Consider the following 14507-nt stretch of genomic DNA (forward strand, 5'->3'; position numbering starts at 1 on the left):
AAGTACATATAGTTAATTTACATAAACATCACATTCAAGTCTTGGTTAAATGTTAGTTAGCAAAAAACACATGTTATTATAATTATCAAAGAGACTGTCAATATATACTTGCATGTATATAATCAAACAACATACAGTATATGTGGTCTTAAAAGTTTTGCAGCCCATCCTCAACCTAACCACACGGTCTACTCTTCACCAGAATGGTAACCCTACAAAACTAACATAACAGAACCCCCTGTCAATCCCAACATAACACAACATTAAACACTAACTTATGTCTCCCTATGTTAATCTTATGCAAAAACACACAAAATAACACTTTATTTCAACATTTAGACAGTCTGATGCAAAGCATGCTGGGAATTAGAAATCTGCTGCAACTAAAACAGTTTAGTTTACTTGAAATATGTCAGTGCTGTGAACTCAAAAGTAAAAGAAAGTTTTAAATACTCATAACTGTTCATTTAACTGAACTAATTTGTTTAATTTAAGTTTGTCCTACTCAAACGAATTAAGTATTTTGAGCATTAAGGTTTACAGTGTACCTTTAAGAGCAAAATAGATAGTAGTGACTTATAAATATATACTAGTAAGCTAATAACTAGGAAGCCTGCTACCAGTATAAAAGGGTTAGTTCACCCAAAAAATGAAAATAATGTCATTTATTACTCACCTTCATGTCATTCTACACCCGTAAGTCTTTGTTCATCATCAGGACACAAATTAAGAAATGTTTGATTAAATCCGATGGCTCAGTGAGGCCATTGAAACTCTCAAGGTCCATAAAGGTACTAAAAACATATTTGAAACAGTTCATGTGAGTTCAGTGGTTCTATCTTAATATTATAAAGTGACAAGAATACTTTTTGTGTGCCAAAAGCAAAATAAAGACTTTTCAACAATATATAGATGGGCCGATTTCAAAACACTGCTTTAGAGCTTTACGAATCGAAGCAGTGGATCGGAGCGCCAAAGTCACATGATTTCAGCAGTTTAGCCGTTTGATAGGAGATCCGAATCACTAATTCGCAACAAAAGATTCATAAAGCTCAGAAGCTTCATGAAATCGGCCCATTTAGATATTGTTGAAAAGTTGCTATTGTGTTTTTTTGGTGCACAACAACTATTCTTGTCGCTTTATAATATTAAGATAGAACCACTGAACTCACATTAACTGTTTCAAATATGTTTTTAGTACATTAATGGATCTTGACAGTTTCAATTTGCTCTCTAAAGAGGCCTCACTGAGCCTTCAGATTTTATCAAAAATATCTTAATTTGTGTTCTAAAGATGAACGAAGGTCTTACGTGTGTAGAACGACATGAGGGTGAGTAAGAAATGACATCATTTTTGGGTGAACTAACCCTTTAATTAGAATACATTCTAAGTGATTTTTTTATATCTGAATCACAGACCTCCATATAATTCAATGTAATTTGTTAGCAATAACAAACAGCTAGCATATGTCACTGTTGGGATAGTGACTAGCAAGGCTACTAATGAAACTGAATATTTAACCGTCTATTGGATTATTTGCTATTAGTATTAAAAGTCAAGTAAAAACATAAAATAGAAAAGACTAAACGGCATGCCACATGATTATTGGGTGATCTTATATAGCAACTGGACGCCGCTCGTCCGAATCTCACTTCTCAAATTCCGTGTTGAGTTGCAAGCACAAGGATTCACACGGTCTATACTTAGCTCTCCTAAACGTCAAAGTCCGCTGCAAGACACAATCTGTTTTTTAGTGTGCCGTGATATTTTAACATTTTAAACGCTTTTCTTGAAATACTTTGAAGGCTGAAGGATTATGTTTGTTTTAGGATAATCAGCTGAAGAGTTTAGCCTGTTGAGCTCAGTAATGTTCAAGAAACTCTGATAATAAAGAAGAAAATAAACGTGAGACACGCTATTTCAAGAAAGCGATTTATGAATGCATCGGTTATACAGCTGTGTGAACTGTGAACATGTCACTAGGAATGATTTCATTTTTGGCTCTCTGCGTCTTTTTTATTCAAGGTAAGTTATAAAACATGCTAGTGTGAAATTATTTATTAGGGGTCATTATGATAATCATTATATTGAGTGGATAGTGCAGTCATAAGATGCTCCTTATTTGTCTATTTATTGGGCTGCATTAATAACATCCCTCGTTAGGTCTTCTGCCGTCGAGCATTAGTCTCCATGTAAGATCCTGTACATTTATTGCTCAGAAACGTAACGTTTTCAAAAATAAAATTGGAGATGCACGATAAGCAAAGAAAGAAAATAACTCAATAACAAAAACGATAGGATATTAGGCTTTTGAACTTTCTTAGTGTTGATAATCTATGACCCTCTGTACCAGTTCACCTTTGCTTAATGCTTCTGAACTATAATATTCTTGCATCTCTTTTTCTTGCTTGTTCAATATGTCTCATTTTAGTTCCGCAGGGCCAAACTGGATGTGCTGAAGTGGATTCCATGACAGAGGCTGTGGCTGGAGAAAGCTTTCTGTTGGGTTGCATTTCCTGCAAAAGAAGAGAAGAAGTGCCAGGTTCTGCTATTGTGGATTGGCACTTCAAACCAGCTGGAACTGAGGAGTTTATCCACGTTAGTACGGAGATTATATGGATCAGAAAGCCTGTTTTCAGGGTGTTCGCTCAGCTTGACATATGTAAAACTTCCAGTAAATGCTTTACTCTTTAACAAAAAAGTTTCAAAAGGGGGGTTTTGCAGCAATGCCATAGAAGAACCATTTTGAGTTCCTCAAAGAACCTTTCAGAGAACAGTTCTTAAAAAGAACTTATTTTCTTAGTGTGAAGAACATTTTAAAAATCTAAAGAAACTTTTTTCACTGTCAAGAATCTTCTGTTTAATTGCAAGTTTCCATCAATGCCAGTAAAACACCTTTATTTGAACATTACTCAGTTTAAATAAACTGAAAAGATCTTTAAAGACATGTTTAAATCTTTACGTCTGGTTTTATCATTAATATCTCTGTCCCTCTCAGATTTTCCATTATGAATATCCTTTCCCCACTATTCGTCATGAAAACTATGAGGGAAGATTAGAGTGGCAAGGGACTATGGGGACAAAGGATGTGCAAATTGGTGCCATCTTCATTCACAATGTCACATATAACGACACTGGGACTTACCTGTGTACCTTCCACCGCACGCTGTACCTTTTGCTGGATGAGGAGCATGTGATAATAAACAAGGAGGTGGAACTCACAGTTGTGGAAGAAGGTGAGACTCATTCAAGTCCTACTCACAGGGGACAAATTTGCATTTCAACTAGTAATTTGAATATCTGAATTTGTTGCTCCCCCAGCCAACCCTGAGCTGACGGCTGTAATCTCAGAGATCATGATGTACGTGGTGATCGTAGTCCTGCAGTTGTGGATGATTGGAGTGCTGATTTACTGCTATAGGAAGATCTATGCTGAGAATGAAGCTCGAGAGGCCAGAAAAGCTGCACGCTCTCAAAACAAGTAAGGCTACTTTTTTTCTTTTTTTTTACACCAGTTTATTTCACAACATATACACCAGCAGTCAAAAGTTTGGAAAAATTAAGATGTTTTAATGTTTTTGAATGTCTCTTAATGCTCACCAAGGCTGCATTTGTTTCATAAAAAATACAGTAAAACAATAACATTGTGAAATATTTTTCCATATTTTTTTATTTGAATATATTTTCAAATGTAATTAATTTCTGAGATTGCAAAGCTAAATTTTCAACATCATTACTCCAGTCTTCAGTTTCACATGACCCTTCAGAAAAATATATGAAGAATATGTAATTAAAATGTATTTATATTTTAATTTATATTAAAAGAGAAAACACTTATTTTAAAATGTAATAAGTGAGCAGAAGAGACTTGTTTAAAAACATTGAAAAATGTTCAAAACTTTTGAGCGGCATAATGTTATTTATACCTTTCCGATTCAAAATTTCTTTTTTTTCATCTTTTGTTTTCACAGATTTATTGACTCAAAGGACCCTTGTGATGGCGTGTATTTGGAGTAACTACATTTTGGGTTAGTAGGTTTATTAATTTTCAGTGAATAGAGACTAGGTTTCATAAAGTCAATGCTAATGAATTACATATTTCTATTGATACCATCCTCTGTATATTTCTAGTGACATTTCTATAGCATTGCATTGACTAAGCTAATGCAGAATGATTAATAAACCACATGGCAATAAAACAGGTACAACATTGTATCAACAAGACATTATATGCAAAGTTGAATCAGGAATATAAATAGTCTGAATAAACAGACCGAAGAAACTAAAAGGGTTTGTGGAAAAGAAACAAGCATCTGATTTCTTGACTTTGTTGTTTATTGACTGGTGATAAAAAAAGACTTAAGCGAGCAAAGACATTTTTTCAAGTCATTAGACAAGTGTTTTACTCCTCAATAAAGATGTGATAGTTTTTGTTCAAACAAGTAAGATTTTGTATCTGATTTTGTGAAAGATTCACTTTCCCTGAGCCTCAAGCTCTTGAATTAGGTAGAGCTCTGACTCCTTGAGAGCTTCATATAAAGCATCTTTCCCTCTAGAGCCAGCAGATTTAATTGGGCCTGTTAATAACTCTCTCATCTTATTTGGTTTGGTTTTCTCAGCACGAATGTTACTGTAATCCTCGTCTGAGATGACATTCTTCTGACGAAGTTCATCTAGGATGGCGTCCACATTGTTAACTCGTTTTATCAGTGCTGTCCAATTCCTATCGATGAAGTGCTCTATAACAAAGAAGTAAATATGCATGTGGTCAGATTGTGAGGAAATGATGATGGAGTTCATATTAATATGTTATATGTATTCTCATTTTATTTATTAGGTTATATATGAAAGCACTCATTGCCTTCAAAGAGTTAGATTTACTCACCAGCAGATGGAGCCCCCGGGCCAGGTCCAGGAACAACTGGAGCTCCTGCAAAACAAGGGGAAGTTTACGATTCCCCATTTCCACGTTCCACATTCAAACCTCATTGTGCACTAGGGTGACCACCATCAAACAAACCAAATGTGGGACGATTGCTAAGTTTGTGTGGGACAATGTGGGACATGTTACCAATACTAAAACACAACCTGAAGCTGTTATATAATGCCTATCTAACATAATAAAAACATTTGTATTATACCTTTCAGCTTATAAAAAAATACTTTGTTCTTTAGTCCCTTCCAGAAAACACCATTACATCACAATGTATGTCTTTATTTTACATGTCATTTAAATTAAATATCACCGACCTTAAAGGCATCAGGCATCATGCAGATAACTGATTTCTGAAAGGGAAACCGGGGACATTTCCTATTTGAGGAAATAGGAAAATTTAAAAAACAAGGACAATACATTTTTGAATGTTTTTGTTTTTAATTGTTGTGGGTTCCTTTATAGGCTATTATTACATTAATAATTATTATTAGGATTTTTGCTCTGGTTTTAATTCAATTCACCAAAAAATACTTTTACACGATTAATAGTAACCACTGTAGAAGCAGTTCATAACAATATGCCTGTTATATCATTAGTATGACTTTACAAAAGCACATTACATATCAAAAATAAAACAACATAAATAGGCCTATAAGAAGATAAATATTTAACAGCATTTAACAAATATTTTTTAATATTACAGAATTTAATATTTTAATTTTCACAAGCTTGTTTTAGCTACTGTATACAGAAATAAATATTTTTTACTATTATTTTGCATTTTAGACTCATTTTAAGCACAAAGTACGTGTATTATTTTATTTTATATTCATATCAGAGCGTACCTTCACCACGTGATGTAGCTGCTGCGTTGTTACGTAACTTATGTGGACGTTTAAAATTGTGCAAAAACATCGCGCACCCTGTGAGGCCCGGTTATAAAACATACAAACAGTATGAATAGTTAATACTAACCTTGAAACTGATAACGATGTTTATTTTGATATTTGACGATAATGGTGCTTTGCTCTGGTCCAGACCTATGGTCCAGACCCAGATCACGTTCCTCATGAACTAGAGGCGCGCGCGCGACCTAGTGTAGCTGCACAGCCCCCTCTGTTGGAGAACATGATCACTACACAATTTATCCAGCAGGCTGCTGTAGCCTACGCTCGTCGGTCTTTTTGCAATGTATATGTGGGTTGTTTTAAGCAATATGTAAAACGGGGACAGAACACCAAAAACCGGTCTGGTCACCCTATTTTTGAAACAGTTCTGACCAAGTCCAACTCCGCTCCACATTTGGATTGACAGCCGTCACAACCAACTAGTGACCGTGTTTACTCCTTTCTTTTCAACCACTGGATAGGATTTAAAAAAGGGCTGTTGGGATGTTACTTCTGTCGAAGCGCTGGTAGGTGAAAAACTACGCAGCAAAAAGAATAAATAAAATGCTTTCTTAAAAAGGCAAAAGCACGCATGCACGTTTTCTTAATATTATAAGTGAAAACCAACAGACCGATGAAAATGCGGGACATTTTCTCAATAGGCTATGCGACGTGCGGGACACTGGGTCAAAATGCTGTGCGGTACAACAACAGGTGGTCACCCTAATGTGCACAACAAACTATACATGGATTGTGATGAAGAATTCAGCTGTAATTGTTATTATAACCGATTGTTTAACTGGCCCTTAAGATTACTGTTATCCTTTTCAAAATATTGCAATCAAGTGTTTAATGGGTGTTACACGTAGGTTAAATGAAATTGAAAGTAAAATTTAGTTCAATCTAGAAAACAATTAGAAATTAGAATCGTAAATAATTTAACGATTCTGCTTTCAATTCTGATTCTTAACGAATCTTTTAGTAGGCCTACTTTTGGGGAACAATATTTAAAAAAAAAAGAAAGAAAGGAAGGAAAAAAATACAATTCGCATTAAAACCCTTTCCGTTTTACTTTTAAATGGAACCGTTTCTAATTTCTGAAGAACTGTTAGGTTTCCAACTATTTATTATTATTAAAACATGAAACTTTACTTCGCGTGCACTCTTCTCCTATTTGTCTTAAGATTCAGGCAGTTGAAAAATACTTCCGTCTAGTAGTAGGCTACTTTGTCTACGCTATCGATTTAAACGCCTTCCTTCTGAAATTAGTTTTGTATTATTTCATAATAGTTTAGGGTACTTACCGTCTCCTATGTTATTTCTGAGCTCCGTTGCCAGTTGATTACAGCCAATAACCTCTAATATTTCGAGTGTTACAGGAACAGCACCTGGCTCTGTGAAAGTGTTCACCATCAAATCAGCGAGATCTAGATGGTCTTGAACTTTTTCAATAGTAGCTTGTCGTACGCGCGGTTCTTCCTTCCGATCGCGCAATTTGAGTTTAAACTTTCTTAGATTTCCCTCCCCCAGATCCTCAAAAGTATTCTCCAGGTGTTCCTTCTTAGATTTCGACATGGTGCCTCAAAGTTTCATGCACTTGCTTCAAGAGGCTTTTGACGTATAGGCGGAGAATGAACCGCTGCAGTAGAGCCCTCCTACATGGTGATGATTTCAGCCGAGGCGGTGTGTCTACCTATACCTATAGGTCTAGACCTATAGCCAACTCTAAACATTGACTCATTTCCAAACCACTTTCTTGTAAATATAGGCTACTGGGTTACAAGAGAGTGTACATATTGGTATGTTTTATCTAAACGTTTATTTAATGCATGCACCATTTAGGAGGCACCTGCATCTCTTTTCCCATTCTGCATTTTTCGTGATCCAAAAAATAGAAAGAGGATTCATCAGATGAAACAATAAAATTACTTATATCATATGCACACAGATGTCCCTGGTTCCTGTTGCATCAGTTTGCTCTAGTAATTAACTACCTTTGTGACAAAAAGTCAGTGGCCAACAGCGACTTGAGGTTGTGGAGTTCACACGTTTTCTCTGGAGCTCCGCCCTCCTAAAACCACTGCTAGTTTCACACTATGAAAACTAATGCAACTGCTTTACTTCCTCATTTTTTGAAAGAATAACTAAACTGGTTTCCAAGGTACTGCAATATCTAATAAAAAGAACATTTGTTTGAAAAGTGTGCCTGTGCTATATTTTATTATCTATACATTATAGTTACAGCTTTTATAAAAGGAAGAATATTAGCCAAACTATTTCTTTTACAGTGTATCTCATTTGTTTCACCACAAATAAGAAATGTTCACAACTGTTTTATTCCTCAAAAGCCTGGTGCATCATATTTGATACTCACAATTTAACCTAAAGAAATATGGATTAAAACAAGTTGCTTCTGTCCAGGAAGTGTTCATCTAGAAATATTACTAACAATATAAAAGTCATTCTCATGTTTAAAAATCAGTAAAGATTTCACAGCAGTTAAACTGAACATTTAAAACACTTTAGGCAACAAATGGTTACAGATACAGACACATAAGTCACTCAACATGTATTTTTAGAGGGTGTGTTCATGGTCTCATAGCACACAACAAAATCAAGTTACATTTGTGTGAAGTTGGACTATTGTGTTTCAGAACAGGTTTTCTCTTCAGAGGAAATGCAGCTTGGAAAAAAGCTGTTTAATTAAGGGTTTTCTCTTTTTTTTTTTAAAGAAGAACTATTTTCATACATCTGGAAAGACTTTTTTGCTGGAAAAAGGAATGTACAACTTGTAAATCAAAGTCCAGGGAACAGGTAGAACAACTTTGTCAGCGATGCTCTGTCTTTACACGCCATTTGCCTGTAGCTTCCGATCGTATCTGCGTTCTCAAAACGTCTTAAAACCTGTAAAACGAGAAGATAATAAACATTTGTGGAAGGAAATTTTGCATGGCAATGTACACAGAAAAAAAAATTTTTTTCAAAGGAACATAAGTTGCTCTTTCAGCAGCATTTCACTTACCTTCCTGAACAATTCCTCAATGTGATCCTCGTGTGCATGTTTAGTGAACACATCCACTATCAGTTGGACGTAAAACGTTCCTTTCTGAACATGCCTGTAAGATTTGGTGTCTGTAGAACAATTTCAGAAGTGGAGTTAGGAGCTTTCAAACTTTCCTCAATAATGAAATGGATATTGTGTATAATATGTAGTGGTGGAACTTATTCATAAATAAGTGGACTGTGCAAAATATTTTTGGTTGGTCATGATTCCATGGCTTATATTAAGGGTTTTATATAGAACCGTAGGGTTCATGACTCAATTTTAAAGAAGACTTCATGCCAAAAAGCACTTTACCCGGGGTGCAGGACATCAGAGAAATGAAGTCTTTCTCCGTGTGCACAAAGTCATCGTCCTCTATTTCCATTGACTCATCGGGTTCACTGTCACTGGCCCAAACGCGCCCATGCTCCCCTGAACAGAGATTTAGTTAAGAGTGTGTAAGCCATCTTCAAATAGGACTACAATCGATAGTGAGTCAAGAATGTACAATGATGTCCTAAGAATTTTTTTGTCATTTTCATACCTCCCCTGCAGGCTTGGATGAGAATAACCTTTGGTTTATTACGCAGAGATGGACAATTCTTAGAGTTCAGATGATGGTAGATTTCATCAACAGGGAAGGTATCAGGGTTGTCTGCTTTATGATGGACACCCAAAATGGCATCCCTCTTTCCGTGGGACATTATAACCACAAAGGTGCTATCTGAAGATGCATGTTCTGGAAGTCGAGCAAAGCTCTCGACTGCTTTCTTCATTTTCTGCCAATCAAATACACTCCATTAAATAAATCAAGAGTGCAAATGCAATTAGACAAACATTTTAGCTTCAAGTTCAATGTTTTCAATAAAAAAGCTCTATGTATCATCTGGATAATTTTCCCTACAATCAGTAAAAAACTCTGTTACTTCATAAGATGTGTCTTAAAATAAGTTTTTCTTTGCACCTGTCCAGAGAGATTGTTGTGCTTGACAACTTGATAATCCAGTTGATTTAACAGCCATTCCATGTTCTCTTCATCTCTCTCCGCCCCATTCCTGGTCATAGCCTTTTCGTCGAAATCTCTGTTGTTGATAAGCAGGGCAAGACGTTTTCTTACAGACCTGTCTTTTGCTTCATAAATCTAAGAATAACAACCAACAGAGTTGTTAAGGCAGAATTTATTTACCACCAATACAATAGCAATATAGAGCAACTGTCATTCATGCTAAAGTAACATGACTGCTGATATATTATTAACATTATTAACATTTTATTCACCTGTAACGTTTGATGAATAGAATCATACTTGATGAATACTTGCCTCTTTTCCATTTTCTCTAAGAATTTTGATTTTAAACTGTGGGCTGCATAGAGTAATCTGCGATTCTCTCTGCCAATCATCTGACAGAACAGGATCGTATGGAGGAACAGCATCAACCTTCGGACCCTGACCTTGTTTGGCGTCTACTACATCCAAAGGTGGCTGAGCCACTGGCAAACCTAGAAAACAAAACACAGCTCATAACATATATAATATTTTCAGCCCATGTTTTGACATTCCAACCTGAAACCTAGATTACAAGTCCCTGCATGCTTGGAAGTTATAATTATAATAAGTTATGCTCGGAAGGATAATTGCCTGGAGCTTTGTGAAACTTTTGTAGAAAACAAGTTAATGCGCTGCATTTTAATGGAGTTAAAAAAAACAAAAAAAAAACGAAACCGAATCATTTAAATTAATTTCAGTTCCATTAATAGTTGAAAAAATAGGCTATAGTAATTTATAGTAAATACTAAAGTGTTTTTGAACCATACTTTAGTAAATTGTAGTATACTGTATTATAGTATTGTAGTGTAATTATAGTATTTACAACACTTTGTTAATAAATGCTACAGCATATTTGTCAGGGGTCGGTTGTGTGGAAACACACCCAGACGGAGAACTTCAACAGAAAGGGCTTTAATGACACAATTCAGGAGATCCAAAAGACATAACCAAACTTTAACGCAGATGAGAACCAACAGGGAATGTATACAAGTCAAACAAAGGGGCAAACGAGACCAATTAACAAGACACACCTGGGACCAATTAACTCAAAACAGGGTAACTATGGGAACAAACTAATGGTGGGAAAAACTGAAAAAAGAACATGTGAACAAAAGGAAACAAACAGAACCCTGACAATATTGTAGTATTAACTATAGTGAACTGATCAACTGTAAGGCTACTGTAATATTCTTCAGTTTTTACTACAGTAAACTGTAGAGTAGGCTATTTGTAGTATAAATTGTAGAAAACTTAGTACAGTATTCGGTAAAGTAATTTGTTTATTACTACACTGTAAAAAAAAATCCCCTTGTTTCTACGGAAAAATACCGGCAGCTGTGGTTACCAGAACAATACTGTAAAAATGACATCAAACCGTAAACATACTTACGGAGTTACATGTGAATTTTACGTTTTAAATCTGTTAAATTTACGGTAAAATAACGTATTTCATTAACTGATATAATGTTAATTTACCAACCTAATGAAGTACTAATATCTGTTTTGTACCTTTATAATACACTGACAGTCACCAAACACAGTGGTGATAAGAGTCACATGATGAATCAAAGTTCATCACAAGCAGTTTTTCCACAAGCTGAGAAGGACAACACTAACATATAGAAGGTGCACACAGTGTCATTCACACACACACTAAACACCATCATGGTAACATGCATGAAATTTTAAAAATGCAATAAACATTAATTTAACAACATTAGATGTAACATAAAACCCTAATGTACATAACTGATTAGAAAAAAATGAGAAAAACTACGAAGAAACAGAGATATTTCAACGAAAATATATAAAATGTGAAGTGTCACGCAGGGAATTGTGGGAATGTCAATATACGGTTTTTCACTGTAAATTTTACAATGAATTGTTATTTTTCACTTCCAAAAACTGTGAATTTAACGGTATTTTACCGTAAAATTACATTAAATGTACCATTAGATCTATTACAGTTATTCACCGTATATAGTATGGAAACTTTCTGTAAACCAATCAACAGTTTTTCACCGCAGCATTTTTACAGTCTTTTACTGTTAAAATCACGGTCATTTTTTACAGTGTATAGTTGTTATATTAGTACAGCACCTATAGAATTACCACAAATACGTTACTGTAGTATGGTCAAAGTCCCTTTATGACAAGTCATTTCACTCGGCGGTCATCTTTGAAACGCCTCTCGGGCATCCTGGGCATCATGCCCCATCTCTTTGAATGGGGAAACATCAAATTCTCCAAAACTGTTCGCCAACCTTACGATTAAATTTCATATTTGAAATCACCAATGAAATCTAACAACAACCGGCTCATAAATCTAGTTTCTAAACGCTCGAATCATGACAAAAAACTGTATTTTTCAGGCTGTATCAAGCTAATGCGCAGACCTAAATGCGTCTGAAGTGACGCGATGACTTTACCAGTCGGCTATTGGCTCTTATTTAGAAGGCGGGACCTATTCCGCCATATTGCGCGTTACACTTTCTCCCATTCAAAACTATACCAGTGACACGTCTTGTGTTATTCTATAGTCTTTGGTATGGTTCAAAAACATTATCCACCTTATTCCTGACTAGCCTACTGCGTTTCGAATTATGGGTTGCACTTCAGGTTTAGGGTAGCCTACTTCCCTTTAAAAAGACTGAAACGAAACGTTTCAAATCATAAGGTTTCCATACAAATAAAGCTTATCCGTCAGTTTGACTGAATGAGCTATCAATTTTTTTTTCATGTTTTATTTTCAGACATCATGAGAATAACGTAACGCTTGGTATTTTAACGTGACATGTAACAGTAATATCTGTGGCAAGAGCTCTTTTCAGTCTATCCTCATGAAAATTTTTTGTCCATTTGCATTCCGCTGTAATAGTATGAAAAAGGACAACATATACTGCACATTTGTGGTCTGTTCTCCCGATATAATTTAGATAGCCTATATCCCATTAATAATTCACTGGAATGCACGAAGAATCTCTCGTTTTTCTCATCAAATCCTCACTCTTTCCAGGTTTGTTTGTTTTCACAGGTAAACAATTTATTATCTGTAAAAATGATGGAAATCACTTTGAAACAGTAGGCTATCACGCAATGCTGAAGTTCATGAACATGTTTTTATTAAGGCAACGTATAATACATAATACACTAATCACTATTGTTAGGCTATATTTAACCTGTCCGGTATTGCTTTGGAAAGAATCGCGCTTTTTCATGGCCTGTTGAAAGTAACTTGTTGATGCTTTTACATTTTAAATGTTCGTTTAATGTTCGTTGGTTGAAGGATGAGTAGAATAATCTCACTGTACCCACTTAAAAAAAATAATAATAATAAATAAAAAAATAGAGCGAGTCTTTCACTGACTGTTTACAGTTTAACGGAAGTTACACCCATAATTCAAACAGAGCGTCAAGGGGCTTAAGGACGATTCCTAAACGAAAGACTTTTGAAAAAAGTGAAGACTTTTATTATTATTATTATTTTAGTGAAGCAATAATTAGGAGCGGTTTTTGAATTAATTATAAGTAGCATATATATAGCTACTAATTGTAGCCAATTAATAATTCGTTTATAGATTTTACTTTCCAAACATCTATCCATCTATCTATCTATCCATCCATCCATCCATCCATCCATCCATCCATCCATCCATCCATCCATCCATCTATCTAGACATTTACTAGATAGGTCTGTCTATACTAAATATCTAGACCTAGGCTATTTCCAGTTAAAAACACATTCGCACTGTCGGTCTTGCAGTGGGAAATGTGTTTTTAACTGGAAATGACGTCAGCGAGACAGCGAGCGACTGTGAAAAGATCAGCAATACGATGACTTTTGAGTGTCTGTTACAGATAACTGACTGAGAATGTTAACTCATTTTTTTGTTGTTCAATATTACAACTTTTAAGTAGTAAAAAAAAATATCTAGGTCTAAATAACTTCCCTGTTCTGTTGATAGGCTATCTGCAACAATTCCTTGTGAACTTTGTTCTGCATTTATCATCTATTTTACTTACCGTCTCCTATGTTCTCTCTGAGCTCCGATGCAGGTTGATTACAGCCAATAACCTCTAATATTTCGAGTGTTACAGGAACAGCGCCTGGCTCTGTGAAAGTGTTCACCATCAAATCAGCGAGATCTATAGCATCTTTAACTTTTTCAATTGTAGCTTGTCGTACGCGCGGTTCTTCCTTCCGATCGCGCAATTTGAGTTTAAACTTTCTTAGATTTCCCTCCCCCAGATCCTCAAAAGTATTCTCCAGGTGATCTTTAATAGTTTTCACCATGGTTCCTCAAAGTTTCGTGACTTTTCCAGTGGCTGTTGATGGATGTTTTGACTGAAGCTTGAACACACGCCTCCTGTGAACGCAGTGTCTTCTGAAGGTTTGTTTCACTTTTGTCTGTTTATTGAGCAATCCATACCCCACCTATAGGTGACATTGCATAGGCGCCGGTGGCTCGAACACCCATGGAAAAACACGAGATATTCTCCATTCATTTTAAAAAATAATATGATTTGATGATTTATTATATGATTGCAGGTTTCAGACACGACTTTCTTCTCTTTTTATAGCTCATTTGAGG

General features: G+C 35.4%; 3 protein-coding genes across 4 annotated transcripts; 1 reads left to right on the forward strand and 2 right to left on the reverse strand.

Annotated features, from left to right (window-relative positions):
• The first annotated feature begins 1688 nt into the window (after nucleotides 1-1688).
• si:ch211-225p5.8 (uncharacterized protein LOC555567 homolog) lies at nucleotides 1689-5243 on the forward strand. 2 transcript variants are annotated; one of them, XM_067410059.1, is made up of 6 exons: nucleotides 1689-2026; nucleotides 2433-2599; nucleotides 3000-3237; nucleotides 3323-3482; nucleotides 3973-4029; nucleotides 4839-5243. In XM_067410059.1, the coding sequence occupies exons 1-5, from the start codon at nucleotides 1975-1977 to the stop codon at nucleotides 4016-4018; spliced, it is 663 nt and encodes a 220-aa protein (XP_067266160.1). In that variant the 5' UTR covers nucleotides 1689-1974; the 3' UTR covers nucleotides 4019-4029; nucleotides 4839-5243. The 2 variants fall into 2 exon arrangements, with proteins under 2 accessions (XP_067266160.1, XP_067266151.1); XM_067410050.1 differs by lacking the exon at nucleotides 4839-5243 and having other exon boundaries at nucleotides 3973-4112.
• pycard (PYD and CARD domain containing) lies at nucleotides 4468-7794 on the reverse strand. Its single transcript, XM_067410070.1, has 3 exons — nucleotides 7129-7794; nucleotides 4887-4931; nucleotides 4468-4740 (listed from the first exon to the last, which is right to left on the reverse strand). Exons 1-3 carry the CDS (start codon nucleotides 7397-7399, stop codon nucleotides 4475-4477), a joined length of 582 nt encoding a protein of 193 aa, XP_067266171.1. The 5' UTR covers nucleotides 7400-7794; the 3' UTR covers nucleotides 4468-4474.
• Nucleotides 7795-8031: 237 nt separating this feature from the next.
• caspa (caspase a) lies at nucleotides 8032-14354 on the reverse strand. The gene is made up of 7 exons (XM_067410017.1): nucleotides 13939-14354; nucleotides 10189-10367; nucleotides 9832-10008; nucleotides 9412-9646; nucleotides 9183-9299; nucleotides 8847-8956; nucleotides 8032-8728 (listed from the first exon to the last, which is right to left on the reverse strand). The coding sequence occupies exons 1-7, from the start codon at nucleotides 14207-14209 to the stop codon at nucleotides 8621-8623; spliced, it is 1197 nt and encodes a 398-aa protein (XP_067266118.1). The 5' UTR covers nucleotides 14210-14354; the 3' UTR covers nucleotides 8032-8620.
• Between the last annotated feature and the right edge of the window lie 153 nt (nucleotides 14355-14507).

Source organism: Chanodichthys erythropterus, chromosome 2 (genome assembly GCF_024489055.1).
Source record: "Chanodichthys erythropterus isolate Z2021 chromosome 2, ASM2448905v1, whole genome shotgun sequence".
In the NCBI taxonomy this organism is placed as follows: Eukaryota; Metazoa; Chordata; class Actinopteri; order Cypriniformes; family Xenocyprididae; genus Chanodichthys; species Chanodichthys erythropterus.